This window comes from Solanum stenotomum, chromosome 1, assembly GCF_019186545.1.
Source record: "Solanum stenotomum isolate F172 chromosome 1, ASM1918654v1, whole genome shotgun sequence".
NCBI classification, from domain to species: Eukaryota; Viridiplantae; Streptophyta; class Magnoliopsida; order Solanales; family Solanaceae; genus Solanum; species Solanum stenotomum.
This window is the reverse complement of record NC_064282.1, coordinates 27,014,619-27,033,785: the sequence shown is the minus strand read 5'-3', so window position 1 is coordinate 27,033,785 and position 19,167 is coordinate 27,014,619. Positions and strand designations below refer to the sequence as shown.

The following is a 19,167-nucleotide window of genomic DNA, read 5'->3' as shown; positions in this document are numbered from 1 at the left end:
TTGGAAATTAAATAGAGCATAATTATATATTTATATTTACATATTATCTGATCCTCAAATACAAAATAACATTAAAATTTAACATAACATATTGACCAGACACCTTAACACTTAATAATTCATTAAATTTATAAAAATTCAGAATCAAAAGTACATATATCCATTAACTAAAATTAGATATATTTAGACAAAAATTACAAGAACCACCATTTATCAATATTCCAGAGACTAAAATGATTTAAAACATTTTCCTTGAATAATTGAGGATAACTATAAAGATATTGACAAGTTAAAACTAAAAAAGATAAATAGGAGGAATAATCTTTAATAACATTTATTGACTTTTTTTCCCCATAATAATATATAGTTGACTGAGGTACATGAATCATATCCTAATCTTTTTCAGAATTAGTAATATTAATTTAAAGAAAAAAATTACTATATAATTACATATTAGCATGATTATTCTAGAATTTAATTTGTTCCCATAAAATTTTATGTTATACAACTATATAAAGACTAATACTTCACTCATATAAACCACATAAAAATGAAGTCTTCACAATACAATTTGCCAATTATTTCTCTTATTTTGACTTTATATTATTCATGCTCTTTAGTTCATTGTATACAATTTAAAGTATTAATCTACAATGAATTAGGAGCTAATTTAGGAGCTCATTGTATAATTATGGGATTTGATGATGGAACTTTGCCAATTCCAAAAGGAACAAAAAGCTCATTTCCAGTAAATTTTGGTGATCCAAAACAAAAAGCAATTGCTTCATGTGCTTTGACTGCTCAAACATCAAAAAGAGTACATGGTACATTTGTTTTATTTGATAATAATAGAGATTCTAAAAGATGTGCAAATAATATATGTGAATGGCATGTAAAGAAAGATGGATTGTATCTCAAAATTCAAGGCAAACAAGTTTTGCAATTCAAATGGTCTTCTTAGAATTAATTAATTAATGTAATGGGGAGGGGACTGATTAGTGAAGTTTATATGTTGTGAGTGGTTTTTGTTACATAATACTTTATTAAGTGTGATGTGATAAGAATATGGTGAAGTATGAATGTTTTTAATAATAGACATTTGAGCTATGTGATAAGGTTTGAATTTGTGATATGCATCTAATTTATATTTCTTATTTTGCTCTATTATATTTATTTATTTCATCTTATTGACTTTATTCGATTTGTTTAAGATTGATCATCTTTATGAAATTTTGAAGGATTATATCCTGAAATTCCCTTTTATAAAAGTAAATATTTTAAAAAGTGTTTACGAAGTGAGTTCAATTTGGGTGTAGTAGTACTATGAGGTGTAAGACGTACACTTACGCCGTCTAGACGGATAGTATATTTCGACTTAAAAAATAAGCTCTTGACTGGTAAGACCCCTGTCAACAACACTATAAAGGTTACTATTACTTCCCATAGTTCATATAAAGAAATAGGCGGCTAGCACATAAGTCCTACTTGGCCGTCGAGGCCATCACGATATCTAGAAAAATGTAAACGCTATAGGCTGGCAAAACTGTCATGATCTCTATACAGAAGCTAAGAATAGCTATGTATCAAGACTAAGCCAAACAATCATCAAACTTCAACTAACCAACAAACAAACAAGGCCAACATGACCATTAATGTAACTATTCAACCCAACACACTAGTTATGTCTAGAATTCAGAACTATCTTTGCAGTAAAAAAGGATCAAGAAATATATTCAGTTCTGCAAATATGTTACAAGGAACATTGACAACTCAAAGGAAAGTTTACTTAGGAGAGGGCTAAAGCTACTATTATATGTCTGTTAAAACAAAAACCAGCACTAAAGCACTACATGGAGCTGCCTACAATCCAAGAAAAGTACTTTGTGTATCGACTGAAACAGTCACGATTGATGTAGTTCAACACCACCCTTTATTCTCGGGCATTGATCAGTCAAGTCTAGCTAAGCTTGTCAAAGATAAAAATGTTGACGAACTTGCTAACATTGGAGGTGTACAAGGTGTTGTTGCTTCTCTCAAAATTGATAAATCTAATGGTATAATCGGAGATCCAGAAGACGTCTCATGTAGACATGAGGCTTTTGGAAGAAACATGTATCGTAAGCCACATAGTAAGAATTTCTTCATCTTTGTTTGGCATTATATACTTTTGCTCTGTGCTGCACCAGAGAAAACAGTATCACATCAGACTAGTTCATTGTGAATCCATCTCCAAGGCCGACAGGAATGTCATCACTATTCACGACCCTTCATATGAAGCAAATCACACACAATCAATTGTTGCAACATTTTTCCAGCTAGCCGGACTCACTAATATAGCCTGAATGAAAGAAGCTATTTAACATTGAAAGACATCAGTTCATCATTTAGTTTGAGGAGCTCAGAAGTCTCCAGAACTCATCGATCTCTGAAGGACCAAATTTTACAACATATCATCTGTTACTAATTTAGATGAAACGTCAATCATATTTCATATGTCTGCCCCTCCGTTCTTGACTAAATTATTCACACCAAAAAGAAACATGTTAATATTAAAATGCCAACTACTATTACGACAATGATGAAGACAACAACAACAACAACAACATCAACCAACTGCTACTAAGAATTCATGTTACTACTAAGTAACTTAACTTGAAATCTTAAACTTTAACCAATGCAAAACATAAATTTTCATCCTTTCGGAATGCCTACAATTGCATCTTCATACCAATTTCCAAACCGTTCCTTTTTGTCACATCATTCCAGTGTTTGACCAAAACGTAACTTGAACTTGTTTTTCCATTATTTTTATTCATAGTCCATTTTCTCAGATTGATTTGACCTACTTGACATGAAGGCTCAATCAACGACACATTCATCTCAGACATTTTAGCTCCATTGAGCATATTCAAAAGTTCTTCTTCTCCAGTATTTAGAAACCTATTACTCATTTTAGCTCTTTATCAATACTGATTTCACCATCTTCAAATTCAACTCCAGTAGCACTCGATCACTTTTAACTTCTTCACTTCAAAGGTAGATTTTACTGCTGACAAATCTCCAGCTACTACTGATCCAAGGATCTCACCAATAAACATATTCTCAAGTATTATTAATGCTATTATAGGCAAAAATATATCAACAAGTGGAGTTTGTAAATTACATTGTGCTGACAATTGTTACAACGATATATGATACGAATATCACCAAACAAATTGCTGGAATATATAGCAAAAAGACCAGATGGCAAGGTGGCCTAATGAAAAAGAACCAGTAGAGGAGAAATTTAGATGAGAATAATATACCACATGTTGGTATACAGGACGCATCTTTTGCAGGCGATATATCCTTGACATCAAGCGCCTGACAAAGACTGCTACTAGTGTCCTTTTCAAGTAGAGGTTTTCAAGAATTTGAGGGAATGCACTGACTTTCCGCTGCATTCCAAGTGGAATGAGAGTGATATTATGTACAGAACTCAGAACTGTTTTTGCAGCAAAAGGGTCAAGAAAAATATTCACACATGTTGCAATTTGAGGACTAAATCTAAAGGAAGTTTGCTTATCAGAGGACTTAATCTCCCTGAGGTCTTAAAGAAGGATCTTTAGATTAAACTATGTTTCCGCGATAGGTTGCTCAGAAAGTGACGCAAAATAATTCTCCTGACGGCTAACAATTCATCAGCTTTATCTGAAAACTGAACAGAATGGAATGTAGTCTTGAATAAAAGTTACACAAAAAGTGACATATCTGATGTCTGATCAAGAACTAAATTCTCAGTACTTTTAGACTTTAGTTGAGGATCTCATTGACAATAAGAACTATGCATAAACAGATGGAACTCAACTTATGGAAGGCCAATTCACCTTGAGATTGATACCTTCTGTAGGTGATTTGAGGAGATAGAAGAGAGCTAGAAAGCCTCCAACACTCATATCCATATTAAACACGCGATTCTTCCTGAAATGCTTTCCCCTAAGATATGATTTGTAAATACTTCTTTGTAACAATCAATCACCTGGCATCTTCATCTCCCGTTCTTGACTATGCAAAAAAGGATCGCATAGTCTTGTCCAAACTCCATTTCTTTCTAAGTTGAACCTTGGAGTTTTACTACCTTCAAAAATGGATTTGATCCATCAGATATACCATATGGCTTATTTGAAGTAACATTAATGATGTACTCTATTTCATCAAAATTCATTTTCTCCTTGGTGGTTATGTCATATACGAATTATTGAAGCAGCTATACCCGACATTAATGAATAACACATGAAAATAACTGTGTATATCACATTCTCCTCAGTAATCAAGCAAATGTCTTTAGTACCACAGAATTTTAAGTTCTATATTCCGGGATCGTTACCCTATTGAATTGGTCATCAAACCATGTATCACGGACCATTTTCACAAACAATGGCTTTCCTGCTATGTAATTTCACTTTGTAGATTAGTACTTTAGCTTGTTTTTGTTAAGATTTTGTTGAATGCCTCTTAAAGTGAGAGTCTTTCCTCTATATAGAGAGTATACACATTACATATCCCTAAAGATCAACTATTCAATCCCTCTAAATCTGTCATTCAAATCCATCTAAATCTGCTATGTTATCCCTCCAAATCCGCTATTCTATCAAAATATTATTCTATATGATTATTACAACAAATCTCTATAATTACAACACTAAATACATTAATATATACAATCATTCTCCAATAATTCATCATGCTAATAGTTTTAACTTTTTGACTTGGTTATTGGGATCAATATTCTACTTTTGCCAGACAAATAATTCGCGGCCTGAACTTGTGTGTGAACTGAAGTTCATCATTAAGCACAACGATCTGGTTGATGTGAATTGATTCGTGGAAGAAGGGATCTACTTGGTATCACTTAATTATGAAAATTCAAACTAAACTTGTAGACTCAACTATGTTTCCGCAATAGGTTGCTCACAAAGTGACACGAAATATTTCTCATGATGGCTAACAATTCATCAGTTTTATGAACAAAATGGAATGTAGTTTTGGATAAAAGTTACAAATATTCTGATTGAAGAAATTTACTGCAACTATAACTGATGTCCGATCAAGAACTAAATTCTTAATATTTTTAGTTGAGGGAAGTATGCATAAACAGATGGAAGACCAATTTACCTTGAGATTGATATCTTCTCTAGGTATTTCATATGTCTGTCCCTCCTTTCTTGACTAAATTATTCACACCAAAAAGAAACAGTACCGCCAACTACTGGTACGACAATGATGAAGACAACAACAACAACTACTACTAAGAATTCATGTTTCTACTAAGTAACTTAACTTGAAATCTTAAACTTTAACCAATGCAAAACATAAATTTTCATCCTTTCGGAATGCCCACAATTGCATCTTCATACCGCTTTTCAAACCGTTCCTTTTTGTCACATCATTCCAGTGTTTTACTAAAACATAACTTGAACTTGTTTTTCCATTATTTTTATTCATAGTCCATTTTCTCAGATTGATTTGAACTACTTGACGCGAAGGCTCAATCAACGACACATTCATCTCAGACATTTTAGCTCCATTGCGCGTATTCAAAAGTTGTTCTTCTCCAGTATTTAGAAACCTATTAGTCATCTGCTTTTGTGGGATTGAAAGCCTTCCTTCGGCTGGATTAACATCCGTATCGAATAGTATTTTTTCAATAACCAATTTAGCTGATTCAACTGAACCCCCAATGAACATCTGATTCTTGAATTCAATACTCAATTCTCTGTTGAGGATTACAACAGGGGGCGCGACGGCTTCAACTGTATGATTAATTTTCCTCTTCTTTACCCCTGATTTTTCGACCAATAAACATTCACATTCTTCTGATCCTCTGTTTACTCTGTTTTTTTCCTCATCGTCAACCTTTACTACTCTCTGTTCTTTGTCTTCTTCAGAATTATTTTCCACAGCTTTCTTGATCATCGGTTCAACTTCACCATCGAATCGTTCAGTAAACTTTCTTGGCTGCCTGTTTGGTTTTGATAGTTTCCCCTTTGGGACGAAGCAATCAAGAACGGGATGTTTTTGTTGACGACGATCAAGAACTTGTGAGTATGATGATAAGATGGACTGTATATTCTGAACGTTCCTTTCTTCTTTCTTATAACGAAATTCTTTGTCTTGCTCGGCGATTAAGTTATCTTCTTCACCATACTTAGATTTTAAGCAAGAGACTTCAGATACAGCAAGCATATAATCTATAGGATTCATGTTGCGCGTGCATCTCATACCCGAAAAATCATCTAAACTCAGCTGCGTGAAAACCATATTGTGTGTTGAGAGTGAGAAAAGAAAATATTGTAAGAAATATTATTGTCCTAATAAAGAATGAAAAGAGGACGAGTGTTTTATTTATACAAGAAGTAGTAACCCGAATATAGAGTTTAGAAAAAGGAAGAAACCAATTTGGTTTAGGAATCAGACTTCTTTTTTTTAAAACTTATAATTTTATTTTGGGATTTTAGGAATACTACATAACTTCAAACTCCACGAAATATATTACATATGTATATAACACTTTCAAGTTCTTTACTGTAACACTATACAAATTTACCATAACTTGAACTCTTTTTAAAGTAGGAGTCCTTTAGATATACTTATACTATTTTTAATTAACATGTGAGTGTCTTGTGATTGAAAAGTTTACAAAAAGACATTATTTATGAAAAGAAGCCTGTGTTAATACATAAAATAAAAAGTCCATCCATCTCGTGATATTTTTACTGAAATTATGAAATCTTCCAAGTCCTCGATCAGTAACAGGTTCCCTGGCTCCCATGCCACAACAGCTGTAAAAACACATTGCCGTAGTTCGAAATTCTCAAAAGAAAAATAAATAATAATATAGAAAACTCACACATAATGTATAAGAAGTGGAATGAAACAGATGTTATACCTTTGAAACGAATGACTTCATAAAAAGTGTTTCAAGCAGGGGAAAAGATGCCTGGCATCCCACCTTGAGATACATAAGTTTATGGAATGTGATATCTCCGAGGCATCAACTCTGACATGAACACGAGTAATCCGCTCCCTTAATTGAGTTTACTCCAGGCTTAGTAGTCCCGCAACGAAGGAAATCATGCTTTCTATAGGAGTCCCCTTTAATACCAGCTTCTCAAATTTGAAGGCAAGTGTAACTTGGATACTACTATGGACCTCCGAAAGGAAAAAGGCGAAGTATTTGAAGAAAATTGGGATTTCTAAAATGATTTTTGTCACTTCCGAATGTTTTGCCACCTTTCCTGTATTGAACATATTGTTTGCACATTAGAGGCACGTTGATACTCAAAAACAACACATAGGAGTTTGTTTCTACTTACTTTGATAATAATAAGTTTAAGACGGTCACATCCTTCAATTGCTTGGACTTCTTCCTTAATTCTCACAGCTGAAGCCTCCAGTGATTCATTGCAGTCGATCAACTTAATCTGTTTCAGTGTTGGAACATCTGCAAAGCTAAGGGGGACCTCCTTGAGCTCGTCATTTCCTTTTATAACAAGTGTTTCGAGCTGGGGAAAGGATTCCTCCGAGACATCCAACCTTGATATATTTAACCACACCAGTTTTAAGAATTTAAGTTTATGGAACGTGATATCTCTAAGACACCACTCTCCTAATTTCATCCAAATCTGAGACTTCCTGCTTAATTTGAGATACTCCAGACTTGGTAGTCCTGCAATGAGGGAAATCATGCCTTCTGTAGGATTTCCAGTTAGTACCATCTTCTTTAAATTTGAAGGCAAGTGTAACTCGGATACAATTCGGGGCCACTTAACATAAAGGCGAAGTATTTGAAGCTGGGTAAGACTCTCCAAATTGGGACTAAAATATCTTTTGTTATCGCCCTTAAAAAAGATCTCGAATTCTTGAAGATTAGGACACCTCCATAATAACACATCCACACTATCAGCATTGCGAATTCGAAATCTAACATTCCTTAATATCCTCAAGTTTTCCAACTTAGGTGATTCTTCAAAGATCCCCTCCAAATCAATAACAGCTTTACTAATATCAACATGCCTTAATTTTTCCATTTTCCAAAAAATCTTTGGTAACACTGTAGGCTTGATGAAACACTTCACAATTAAAGCTTCAAGATGGGGCAGGTGCGGTTCTCGATGAAAATTGAATGTAATTGTGCTAACAAAGAGGTACTTTAGGTGAATTAGTGGTTTCAATGTAGCTGACCCAAAATGATCCACTGTATGAGAACTCAAATCCAAGACCTTAAGAAGTCTCACTTCACTAACCTGACGGAAGGGATTCCAATCATGAAATTCACTTAGATTGGTCGTTATCAGTGACCTCAAGTGCTCCTGGAAACGCTTTCGTGTTTTGGAGCCTAGAGATGCAAACATGGAAAGCTCATTATTGAAACTGAAGCTCACTCGACTTTCTTTCCAATCACAAGGTTGAAACTGGCTACGATTTCCCTTCAATGCCAACATAAACTTTTCTTCACTGCTCATCTCCAAGCAAAAGTGAAGCACTACGTCATGAACCTGACAATATTTGACTTTACCGTTATATCTTCTCCTTGAAACCATTACCACGTTACTGCTAATGAGATCCATCAAGTAACCTTCAGCTGCATCTTCCAAGCTTCCAGATTGAATGTTCTGCACAAAACCTTCTGCGATCCATAAACTTATCAATTGAGACACTGGAATTCTTTCATCCTCCAGAAACATCCCCATGTAAAGAAGGCACGGTCTCAAATGATCGGGTAAGTTATAATAACTTAAAAGCATAGTCTCCAGACTATATTCTTCAGACTTACTAAGATAGGAAAATAGAGTATTTTCAATCTCATTCCACCAAGATTCTTCCATTTTCCTTTTTTTGATTATTCCAGCTACCAATACAACTACTAGAGGCAGTCCTTTGCATCTTTTTGCAACTGCTAGACTCACATCTTCTAGTTCAGATGGGCAAACTTCCTTTTGAAACACTTTTTTCTGCAACAATCTGCAAGCCTCTTCTGGTGTGAGGAATGGAAAGAAATAAAGATCAGTATGGTGTATGACATGCACACCAACTTCCACAAGTCGAGTTGTTACTACTATTCTGCTTCTATTTCCAACATCGGGAAAAGAAAGCCTTAAGTCATCCCATGCCATACCATCCCACATATCATCTAATACAATGAGATATCTCTTTCCCATTAGGCTTTTTCTCAACATGTTGTTGGGAAAAAGCGGACAAGCACAAAAATATATATGGTAAAAGTAATGGAAATAAAATGGGAAAAATTTGACACCAAGAATTTTACGTGGAAACCCTTCTAAATAAGGGGAAAACCACGGGCCAAGAGGAGCAACTGATATCACTATAGTAAGGAATTTTACACTGTATAGTCACGAATACAATACTCAAAGTGACTACTACACACTCAAAAGGAATAACACTCTTTTGATTTCCACCTTACTAAAATATTGCTCACACTCTATTTTTCTTCACAGACTACTTTTCTTGTATAGTCTATGGAATACCTCACTTTGCTCTCAAAATGGTGTTTTCTCTCTAATTTGGTGTGTTTAGAAATGAGCAAAATGGCTCTCTATTTATAGGAGAAATCTACTCCTAATGATGTCACCAATGACATATAAAAAATACCAAAGTGTCAAACTTTGTAACTAAGTTTCAAACTTTGCAACTATGTAATTATCTTGGTAAGATTTAGTTGGTATGAAGTTGTACCAACTTAAGACTTTAACCACAATGGGGCTTGGAACGCCACACATGTCAGCAAGGATGTCATCCTTATCTCCCTTGTCCTTGGAACCGGTAACTTGGCTAAAAATCTCTTGTAATAACTCCCTCCGGTTATATGTTTGGGTGATGATGCACCATGCTCGAACATCAAAATGAGAAACAATGATGTCACTGTTGTACAACTTTCTAGCACAGGTTGTTTTACCTTGTCCCCCCATACCAACAATCGGGATGACATCTAGCTCATTTCTTCCTTGAATCAGATGCTGAATTATTCTTGTGTCATTCTCAAAACCCACTATCTCCTCATCATTCATAAGATTGTTATATTTTGCGTTGGCAAATGTTTAGATGGCTCAACTACAGAGTAGGGCCTACTAACAAGGTTCTCTGACCACATCTTTGTCACCTCCATACGAGTATGTTTGATCTCTTTTATGATTGCAGGAAGTGAGTGAAAAGAATGCCAAAGAACATTATATTGAGCAAGAGTAGAGTCAATAGAAACTTCAGCTTCATATGCCAAATTGATAATATGCTTCCGAAGTTCTTTAAGAATTTTATGTTCACGTTGCACCTGTGCAACATCTCCAAAAACAGATATTAGAGATGAGAGCTCTTTCTCTAAAATGCCAATATGAGGCTTCATCATGAAAACCAAACCTGTTTCAGATTTCAACATCTCATTCAATTTACAAAGGAGAGAATAAAGAAAGCTTAATCCACCAACAGTGGGGAACTCATGAGATGGATTGTATTCTAAGTATTTGTACTTTTCTTCCACTTGTGCCTTAAGATCTTCAATTTTCTCGAATATCTGTATTGTGCTAAGATCAATCTTACTAGCATCTTCTTTGATTGTAGATCCCTCAAGATGCATTTGAATTACACATAGTACATCACCCACAAGAACTCCAATCTTTTCCAAGACTTCATTCAACCTCTTTCCATTAATAACATGATTTGGCACATCACCGAGAAAAACCAACAAGAACTCTATTGCCACATCAATGTTTCGAGCAGAAACAAAGTTCTTAAGTTTTTTCTGTCTAAGATACATCAACAGACCATGGAGATGATGTGAAAATCCTTTTGGTAATTTCTTGTCCTTGAAAGTTCTTGATTGAGTAAACTTTGAAGCCTTTAGTTCACAGAGAAAAATCTTCTTCATTTCCAGCTATCCACTAGTACAATCAGGAATAGTAGGTAAGGAAGCTTACTCTCGATGTTAAATGTATCATCTCCATCCTCTTTTGAATCTGTATCATCTTCATCTGAATCGGTGTCATTTTCATCCTTTTTTGAATCGGCATCATCTTCATCTTCATTAACCCAAAGAGCAAGACAGAAATGTCCCACATTTTCAGCCATAAACTGAATTCGGGTCATCAAACCTTTCAACTTCTCATGGTCGACGTAACCATTTATCTCTGTGCTATATAAGTATCTTAGAAACCTCATTTTCTTTTGAATGAAGATCAACTGCCTTAAATACCTATCTGTCTTCTGAAGGATTTTGGTTTCTTTTATCAAGAAAGGATCAGACTTGACTAGATACCTCGGTGCATCATTTAGATTCTTTTTGAGGTAATCCATATATTCTATCAGATAGGAATCATCTGACTCATAATTCAGCATTGAACTAGCAGAACCTTCAATGAATTCCCACAACTGTGATACTAGCCTTTCCCCATAAATGTTAGTTCTGCATTCTTCTGGTATTCCACCAAAAGCAAGCATTTCCACAATCAATTTGGCCTTCTTTGTGATTTTGACTAAGGAATCAGGCCAAAGAACATGATGGTTTTTGAGAAAAGTTCTGAAAAATCTTAGCTCCATTTCAAGTGCCTCAATATCGACGATATTCAGATAGCCTCCACTCTTTATCATTCTTAGGTGATCCAATACATCATCAATGTTATTTTGAGCCATTTTCCGCAGATAAAGTAGAAAAATTCCTGCAGTTTAACCAACTCTTGAAATATTAGTTTCATTAAGAGCAACATTTTTATTCATATATTTCAATATGTAATGTTAGGAGCTATTATGCTTGTGAAATACTGTACACCTTCTATACCATTTTGGTTTATCGAAAATTCACAACTTATCACCTTGTATGCTTGTGAAACTGAATCACTTTTGCTAGCTAAATGAATCAAAGGAGAATGGAGAATACTTTAGTTAAATCCCGTGGTTTCAGTATCATATACTAACCAGCCGGCAGATAAGTTAGCATCCCTGAGCCATAATTTTGATCATGAAAACCAAATGTGATCAACTCCCACTCTGAATTACCCAATTACGTGAAAGGCCTCATCAGTTTGGATAAATGAAATTACCCTTAATTCATTCACTGACAAAAACACTTCTTCATAGTCTATGACCCACTGCAACTTTTTGTCTAGAATTTTTTTTGGTTAGGATTCTCTTTTATTTCTGGGTTATACGTAAAATTTAGGGAAAATGCATAAGATGCCCAAAATCTCTAACACACACCTAACCTTTACTAAGGTTCTATTACCTCGAACTTATTTTTTAATTAATTTTCTACCCCTTTTCGGCCTACGTGACACTATCCTTGAAAAAATTGTCAACACGCGCAGGGCCCATAAGATAGTGTCACGTAGGCCGAAAAGGGGTAGAAAATTATATATAAAATAAGTTCAAGGGGTAATAGGACCTTAGTAAATATTAGGTGTGTCTCAGTGATTTTGGACATAAGTTGGGGGTACTTATGCATTTTCCCTAAAATTTATGTAATCAAATCAATTATGAAATTTAATAACTCATGAAGGAGATGAAGATTGAGACAACTAATTTTCTTTAGGGGTATTTATGTCTTATCCCTTAAAATTACAGGCAAAAACATCCAAGACAGTTTAGTGAAATATGATTATAGTGTTTTTTTTTTTGTTAAAATTTAAATCTACTCGAAGCTCATTTCTAACTTTCTTATTACATCTAAAAGTTTCGGTGTTGTCTTCTTGAACTTCACCAAAAATTTGTGAAGAGTTCTAGATGTGGTAAGTGTTTACTTTCGTGTAATTAATTAGTTCCAAAGGTATTATATCGTCTTCAACTTTAACATCAACATTGTTTTCTCCGATGGTATCCGTAATTTCTTCTAAGCTCTCTGGACCTCTGAATATATTTATTTTTTATATTAATTCAATATATATATATTAGTAAGATACAATGATATTGATTTAATCAAAATTAACATTCATTTAATCTCGAAAACACTCTTTAAATTAATAAATATAACTTTATCAATTAAATAATATCTCTACAAAATTATACATAAATTGTGAAAATGATACATGTTCAGAGGCAGAGCTTAGAAGAAGAAATTGTGGATACCATCGGAGAAAACAATGTTGATGATGAAGTTGCAGACGAAACAATACCTTTGGAACGATTTACACTTACATAAGCACTTATCGCATCCAAAACTCTTCACAATATTTTGGTGCACTTGGATGTTTTTGTAATTTTAAGGGATAATGCATAAGTAGTCCCCCTAAACTATGACCGAAAGAAAGTGAAGGCAAGTGAAAACCGAAACTTGGACACATGTCATTTTTCAATTGGTCTATTTACAATTAGTTAGTACACATCACTANATATTATATTTTTTATATATATATATATATATATATATATATATATATATATATATATATATATATATATATAGTTATTTTCATTACTTTCTTTGTAAAGTATTTATTTTAATTTGGGAAAAGGTACAAGTACCCCCTAGACTATGACCAAAATCTCAAAAACATACCTTAACTAAACTAAGGTCCTATTACCCCCCTAACCCTTTTTTTTTGTAATTTTGTGCACCTTTTTTGGCTTACGTGGCATTCAAATATCTCTCACGCGCCTCAATTGCGTGGAGTCACAGAGTGTGCCACGTAAGACAAAAAGTGTACAAAATTACAAAAAAAATAAGTTCAAGGGGGGTAATAAGGTCTTAGTTTAGTTGAGGTGTGTCTCTGGAATTTCGGTCATAGTCTAGGGGGTACTTGTGTCTTATCCCTTTTAATTTCTTCCTCACTTTAAAATTTTTATTTTTTTATTCATTAATTTATTATCTTTTCACTTTTAATTATTCTTAAAAAATTATGTGTATTTTTAAAAAATAATTAAAAAGTGTCCTTTAATTTCAACATTTTAATTTTTTTACGTTTTATTAGATTTTCTTCACTATACACGACACATTTGAAATCAAATTAAATCACAAGAAAAGGTAAAGAAAATAAAAAGAATAAATAAAATCAATAGAAAAAAATTAAAAATATTTGTATTGACTTAATTTAAATACAAGATAACGAAAATAAAAAGATTTAAAAAAAATAATTATACATGTGGCGAGTGCGTGTTGTACAAACACAACCAACTTTTCTAGTTGAGGGTGCCATGTCAGCACAAAAAGTGCACGAAAATACAGAAAAATGAGTTCGAGGGGATAATAGGATTCTGGTTAAGTTAAGGTGTGTCGCTGAAATTTCAATTATAATTTAAGGGATAGTTATACATTATTCCTAATTTTAAAGGATTATTAATTTATAATATTAATGGAATTATATATTTATACTGATCTTCCAAAAATATATTATCTTATTATTTAATCAAATCGGTGATTTTTTCACTGATCCAAATCAGAATCGGAGAAAAATATTACTCTATCTTAAAGAGATTATTAATTTAGAGAAGTTCTACTACTTCTATTCAGTTTATGCTAAAATCTGAAAGTCTTTATTAAGAAACAAGAGTTAATATCTCAGATGGTCACTTAACTTTGAGTTGTTCACTTAGAAAGTCACTCAATTTTGAGTTGTTCACTTAGAAAGTCACCCAATCAATTTGAATAATTTTTCATTAAATTTTATTTTAACCTATTTTTAAAGAAATAATAAGATAACTATTTTAATTATTTTATTGATCCATTCCAATTATTTAATTATAAGTTTTCTGATAAAACGTACAACAATTGACCCAAAAAAAACCCTTTACCATTCTAGTAATTGTATGACTGGAATTAAAACAACACAAATGGCAAAGTTATATACAAACAAATTAACTAACAAAATCACAATTGTATGACTGGAATTAAATATGTCAAAAAATTATCTGAAAAATAGGAAGATGGAATTGATAAGAAGTAGTAATTAAGAAGTAATAAGAAAAGCACGCAGTAGCATTCTTTTACTAACTTTTTTTTAAAAAAAAAATAGGTAAAAACAAAAACTGTATTTCAACAAAATTTAATAAAATAATTCAAATAAACATCTTATTAGTTTTTTTTAAAATAGTTTAATTATTTTGTATTTTTACAAAATTTAATAAAAAATTTATTTAAATTGATTGAGTGACTTTTTAAGTGAAATATCAATAGTTTGGTGACTTTCTAAGTGAAACATCAATAGTTGAGTGACTTTCTAAGTGAACAACTCAAAATTGAGTGACTTTCTGAGTGAACTATTCAAAGTTGAGTGACCATATGAGCTATTAACTCTAAGAAACAATCGTTTCTTGAATTATAGAGAACCCCAAATTAAAGGTTCTTATAAGAATCAACCGTGTATTAAAAACCAAAGAGATACTAGTGAAGGGGTGTCAATGGAAAGATTTGGTTGATTATTTTAAGAAAATTATATCATTTCAATTTTTCGGATCTATAACCAAAATTAGATTTTTAAAATTATTCCCATCACATCGGTTTTTATTCGGTATTGGTACGGTTGGGTTTATTTTGGTTTTTTTTTTTCACTTTTTAAGTATCACTTCACAATATACTATTATTAAAATATTTCTTTCGCAAGTATATTCTTAAAGAAGCACTTCAATTCTTCACCAAAATGTCAAGAATGTAGAACCTTATTGCCGTATTTTTTAATCTTAAACATTTAATAGGAGTACTTGTATAAATTTTGCCGTATTGTTTGATGAAGTATCTATTATAGTATCTTTTAATTTTAAATATAATTAATTAAAAGATAATTAAAGAGCAAAGACTCAAAGTCGTCCAATCATCAGATCTAGGCCTAGGACCTAAGTTATATTTATATTTGATTTTAACATATTGTTAATATATAAAATATATATACATACATGTAAGATTATTCGGTTTGATTTGGATATTTTTCAATTTTTTATAAATTAAAAAGATCATCCCAATTGTTCAGGACGGTTAGACACTTAAATAAAAGTACGTATTTTTGTTAAAAAAATTTATATAAATTGATTTGGTTAGGTTTGGTTGATTCGGACGATTTTCATATTCTTTTGACATCCCTAGTTACTACAGTGGCTCACTTTTATTTGTTTAGTTTAGATTTTTCTATCCTCTCAAAAAATAATGATTAATATGTTTATCATAATATTCATATTTGTTGTGGTATAATTTTGGATTTTAAAAAATAAATAATTAATGCCGAGAGTAAAGTAAAAAGTCCCAAATGATCATTCAACATTAAGGAATTGTCTAGACATCATGTGGTTGTACTTGTAGCAACTTTTAGAACTTGACTTACATATAGCAAGTGAAACCAACAGAGATTAAAGTTGAATTTAGCTTCAATGAATGAATAATTTGAGTTTTTGATAAAAATCATCCTTAAATTATATTCCACATTTAAACTATATTTTAAAGTATATATTTTTTTGCAGAAAACATCCTTCAAGTATTTGAAAGTTACCAATTTTTATCCTCCCGTTAGATATTTTAAAAAGAACTAAGGGATCTTACAAAAATATGTACAATTCACATTACTATCAACAAAAGTTTTCCTACATAATTTCATTACATGCTATAAAATGTTTCTGAAAAAAGAAAAATATTAAAAATCGTGAACACCATTGCTTGTTGAAACAAAAAATATTAGGAAGGTGTGAGGATACATGATTTGCTATTCTTCTCGTTTACCAAGGAACAAAAGTTGGAGTTTAATTATCCTTACCCTTTTCAAATTCAAATTCTAGTTAGATCAATAACTTTTCGAGGCAATCTGATAAAGGTGATCGAAATTTTGATTTTGTCTTGCATTTGAGTTTCATTCTCCATTATTGGAAGTCTCCAACAAACATTGTTTCTAGTAGATTCAATTGAGAAGAAGCATATTTCAATTGATAATTTTTTATCATAAATCACAAGAATAATAAATGAAAAAAAAAACTATCAAATTAAAAGATTTTGCATAATGCTAAACTCAATTGTCGAAAAAGTTTATAATAATACTTTTGGGCTGTCTCGGAATAATAAGTACGAAAGGGAGACTTGATTTTTGTGTGATCCATTAGTTTTCTGACAAATCCTAACATAAAGATGAATATAGTTAGCTATTAAATATTTGGAGGATGTTTTTTGCCTAAAAAATTTATTTTAAGGATGTAGTTTAAGTTGGAGGTAAAGTTTAAGAATGATTTTACCCAAAAACTCGAAAAGTTTATTGAAATTTTCCTTAAAACCTGGGGAAGTATTATGAGAATAAATGGCAGAGCAACAAAAATTAAACTCACCTTAATCAATGACCATGGATGGAATCTTCTAGTATTGAGAATCTGAAATCATATACTATTATCTCTTTGCACAGAAATCGTAAATCTGATTTTAATTGTAAATCAATTAGTATAGTTTTGGGATCGTACTAACATATTCTTTGAGATTGTAAATATTTTTCATATCTCTATAATCATATGTATAGTTGATTCATAATGAACCAAAAGATTTGAAATGTCTAAAGATAAGATATGGGCCTTCAAATACCACCACATAATTTCCTAATTGGTCCCAAAGACTAAACTAGCTAGCAATCCACTAAACTTATTTCAGACTTTAATGAACATAGCAAAAAATTCATTTTCATATAGTTATAACTCAGAAAAAATTACTCTATTAGACATATATACATCCATACATATTACCGCTAATTAATAATTTTGTATCATTTTTTATGTTAGATATATTCTGTCACGACTCAAAAATGGACGTGATGACACTCGTCTTATCCCACCAAGACAAGTCAGCCTAAAACTCAACTATTACAATAAAATGCGAAAATTTTTATAATCAACTAAAAAATACCCCAAAATTTGGATGTCACGTGTACAAGCCTCTAAAGTATTACAATTGATTCAAAAGAAAAACACAAGTCTCAAATGACATTGTTTCTAGAATAGAACAAGATCATAAATAGGAGTAAGAAGGCCCGCTGAGATAACAAACAACTTCCTCACAAATCTCCAAGAAGCCTTGGAGAAGAAGAGAATGGCAAGTACCACAAAAATTCAGGCTCGTAACCTACAAAAATTGTAGAAGCAAGAGGTGAGTACCAAACCACACGGTACTCAGCAAGTAAACTCCTCAACACAAGCTAAGAGAATAAAATACACTCCTTACCACCCCAATCGAACCTCCACAACTACAACCTGCAAAAAACTAGCAAACATGGCAGGGTTGCCAAAGAAATTTCTCAAGGGGGAGTACCAGTTGTTGTTTGAATTCATCAACAAGGTATTGGTGCCAAGGACAGAGAAAAGAACTGTAACATTTGCTGCTAATCTATTTCTCATGGAAAAAACTGGATGAACTTAAGAAAATCAACCTTCCTGACCTAGAAGTTGGCCAAACATGGCATTCCCTATGGCTATTTATTAAACTATGTGTTCAAACAGTGCCTCTTGGTTGTAGAGTACCTGGTAATGCTAAGCAGACGTTTACTGTTGTTACTCTCTTGGAGTGTGAGTGTGTTGAGGGTAAGGCAAGGGGTAGGTCTCAAGTAGCAGATCTTTTAGAACAACAAGCCTCTCTCAAAAGAGAGTTGACCGACCTTGCAGCAATTCTGATTGATAAGGAAGTTGAAATTGCCCAACTTAAAGCTCAGTTGCAGAAGATTATCTTCAAGGGACCTTGTACCAGTGTCGTGGATGTAAAAGAGGTCGAGAAGTTGAGAGCTGAGAATGAGCAGCTGCTGAAGACAAATGTCTCACTCGATGAGGAAGTCAAAGCTCTCAACAAACAAATCATTTAAGCTCATGTTAATGCAAATGAACGAATGTCTTTGCTGATGTGAACTCTTACTCCCCCTCCCCCTCCCCCTCCGTCCTAAATGAGTCTTATATTATTGTCCTCCTCACCTCTGTGTCAACAACTCTAGTGGCTTTGTGTACTGTTTTGGCTGATTCTTGTGGTAAGCTTTGATGATCTAATGATATTTCTATTTGTGCCATGTTCAGTATGCTTTGATATTCTCTTTTATGCTTACCTATACATGTTCTGTGTGGCCCATGGCCCTGAATCCTTAAATGTTTTGCATGCAACTTGTATATGTTTACTGTCATTCCTTTTCAATGATGTCAAAAGGGGGAAGTTAAGGTGAATAGTTGTGTGAAATTAGAAGGGAACTGAAC

General features: G+C 32.7%; 2 protein-coding genes and 1 pseudogene across 2 annotated transcripts in view; all 3 read right to left on the bottom strand.

The window, feature by feature from the left end:
- LOC125858923 (uncharacterized protein At4g15545) overlaps positions 1-19,167 on the bottom strand; it is a 954,564-nt gene that overhangs the window by 606,091 nt on the left and 329,306 nt on the right. The gene's annotated exons all lie outside the window — the stretch shown is intronic.
- LOC125858944 (B3 domain-containing protein At3g25182-like) lies at positions 5,329-6,300 on the bottom strand. Its single transcript, XM_049538705.1, has one exon. The coding sequence runs from the start codon at positions 6,298-6,300 to the stop codon at positions 5,329-5,331; it is 972 nt and encodes a 323-aa protein (XP_049394662.1).
- Positions 6,550-17,533, bottom strand: LOC125859015 (putative late blight resistance protein homolog R1B-12; annotated as a pseudogene).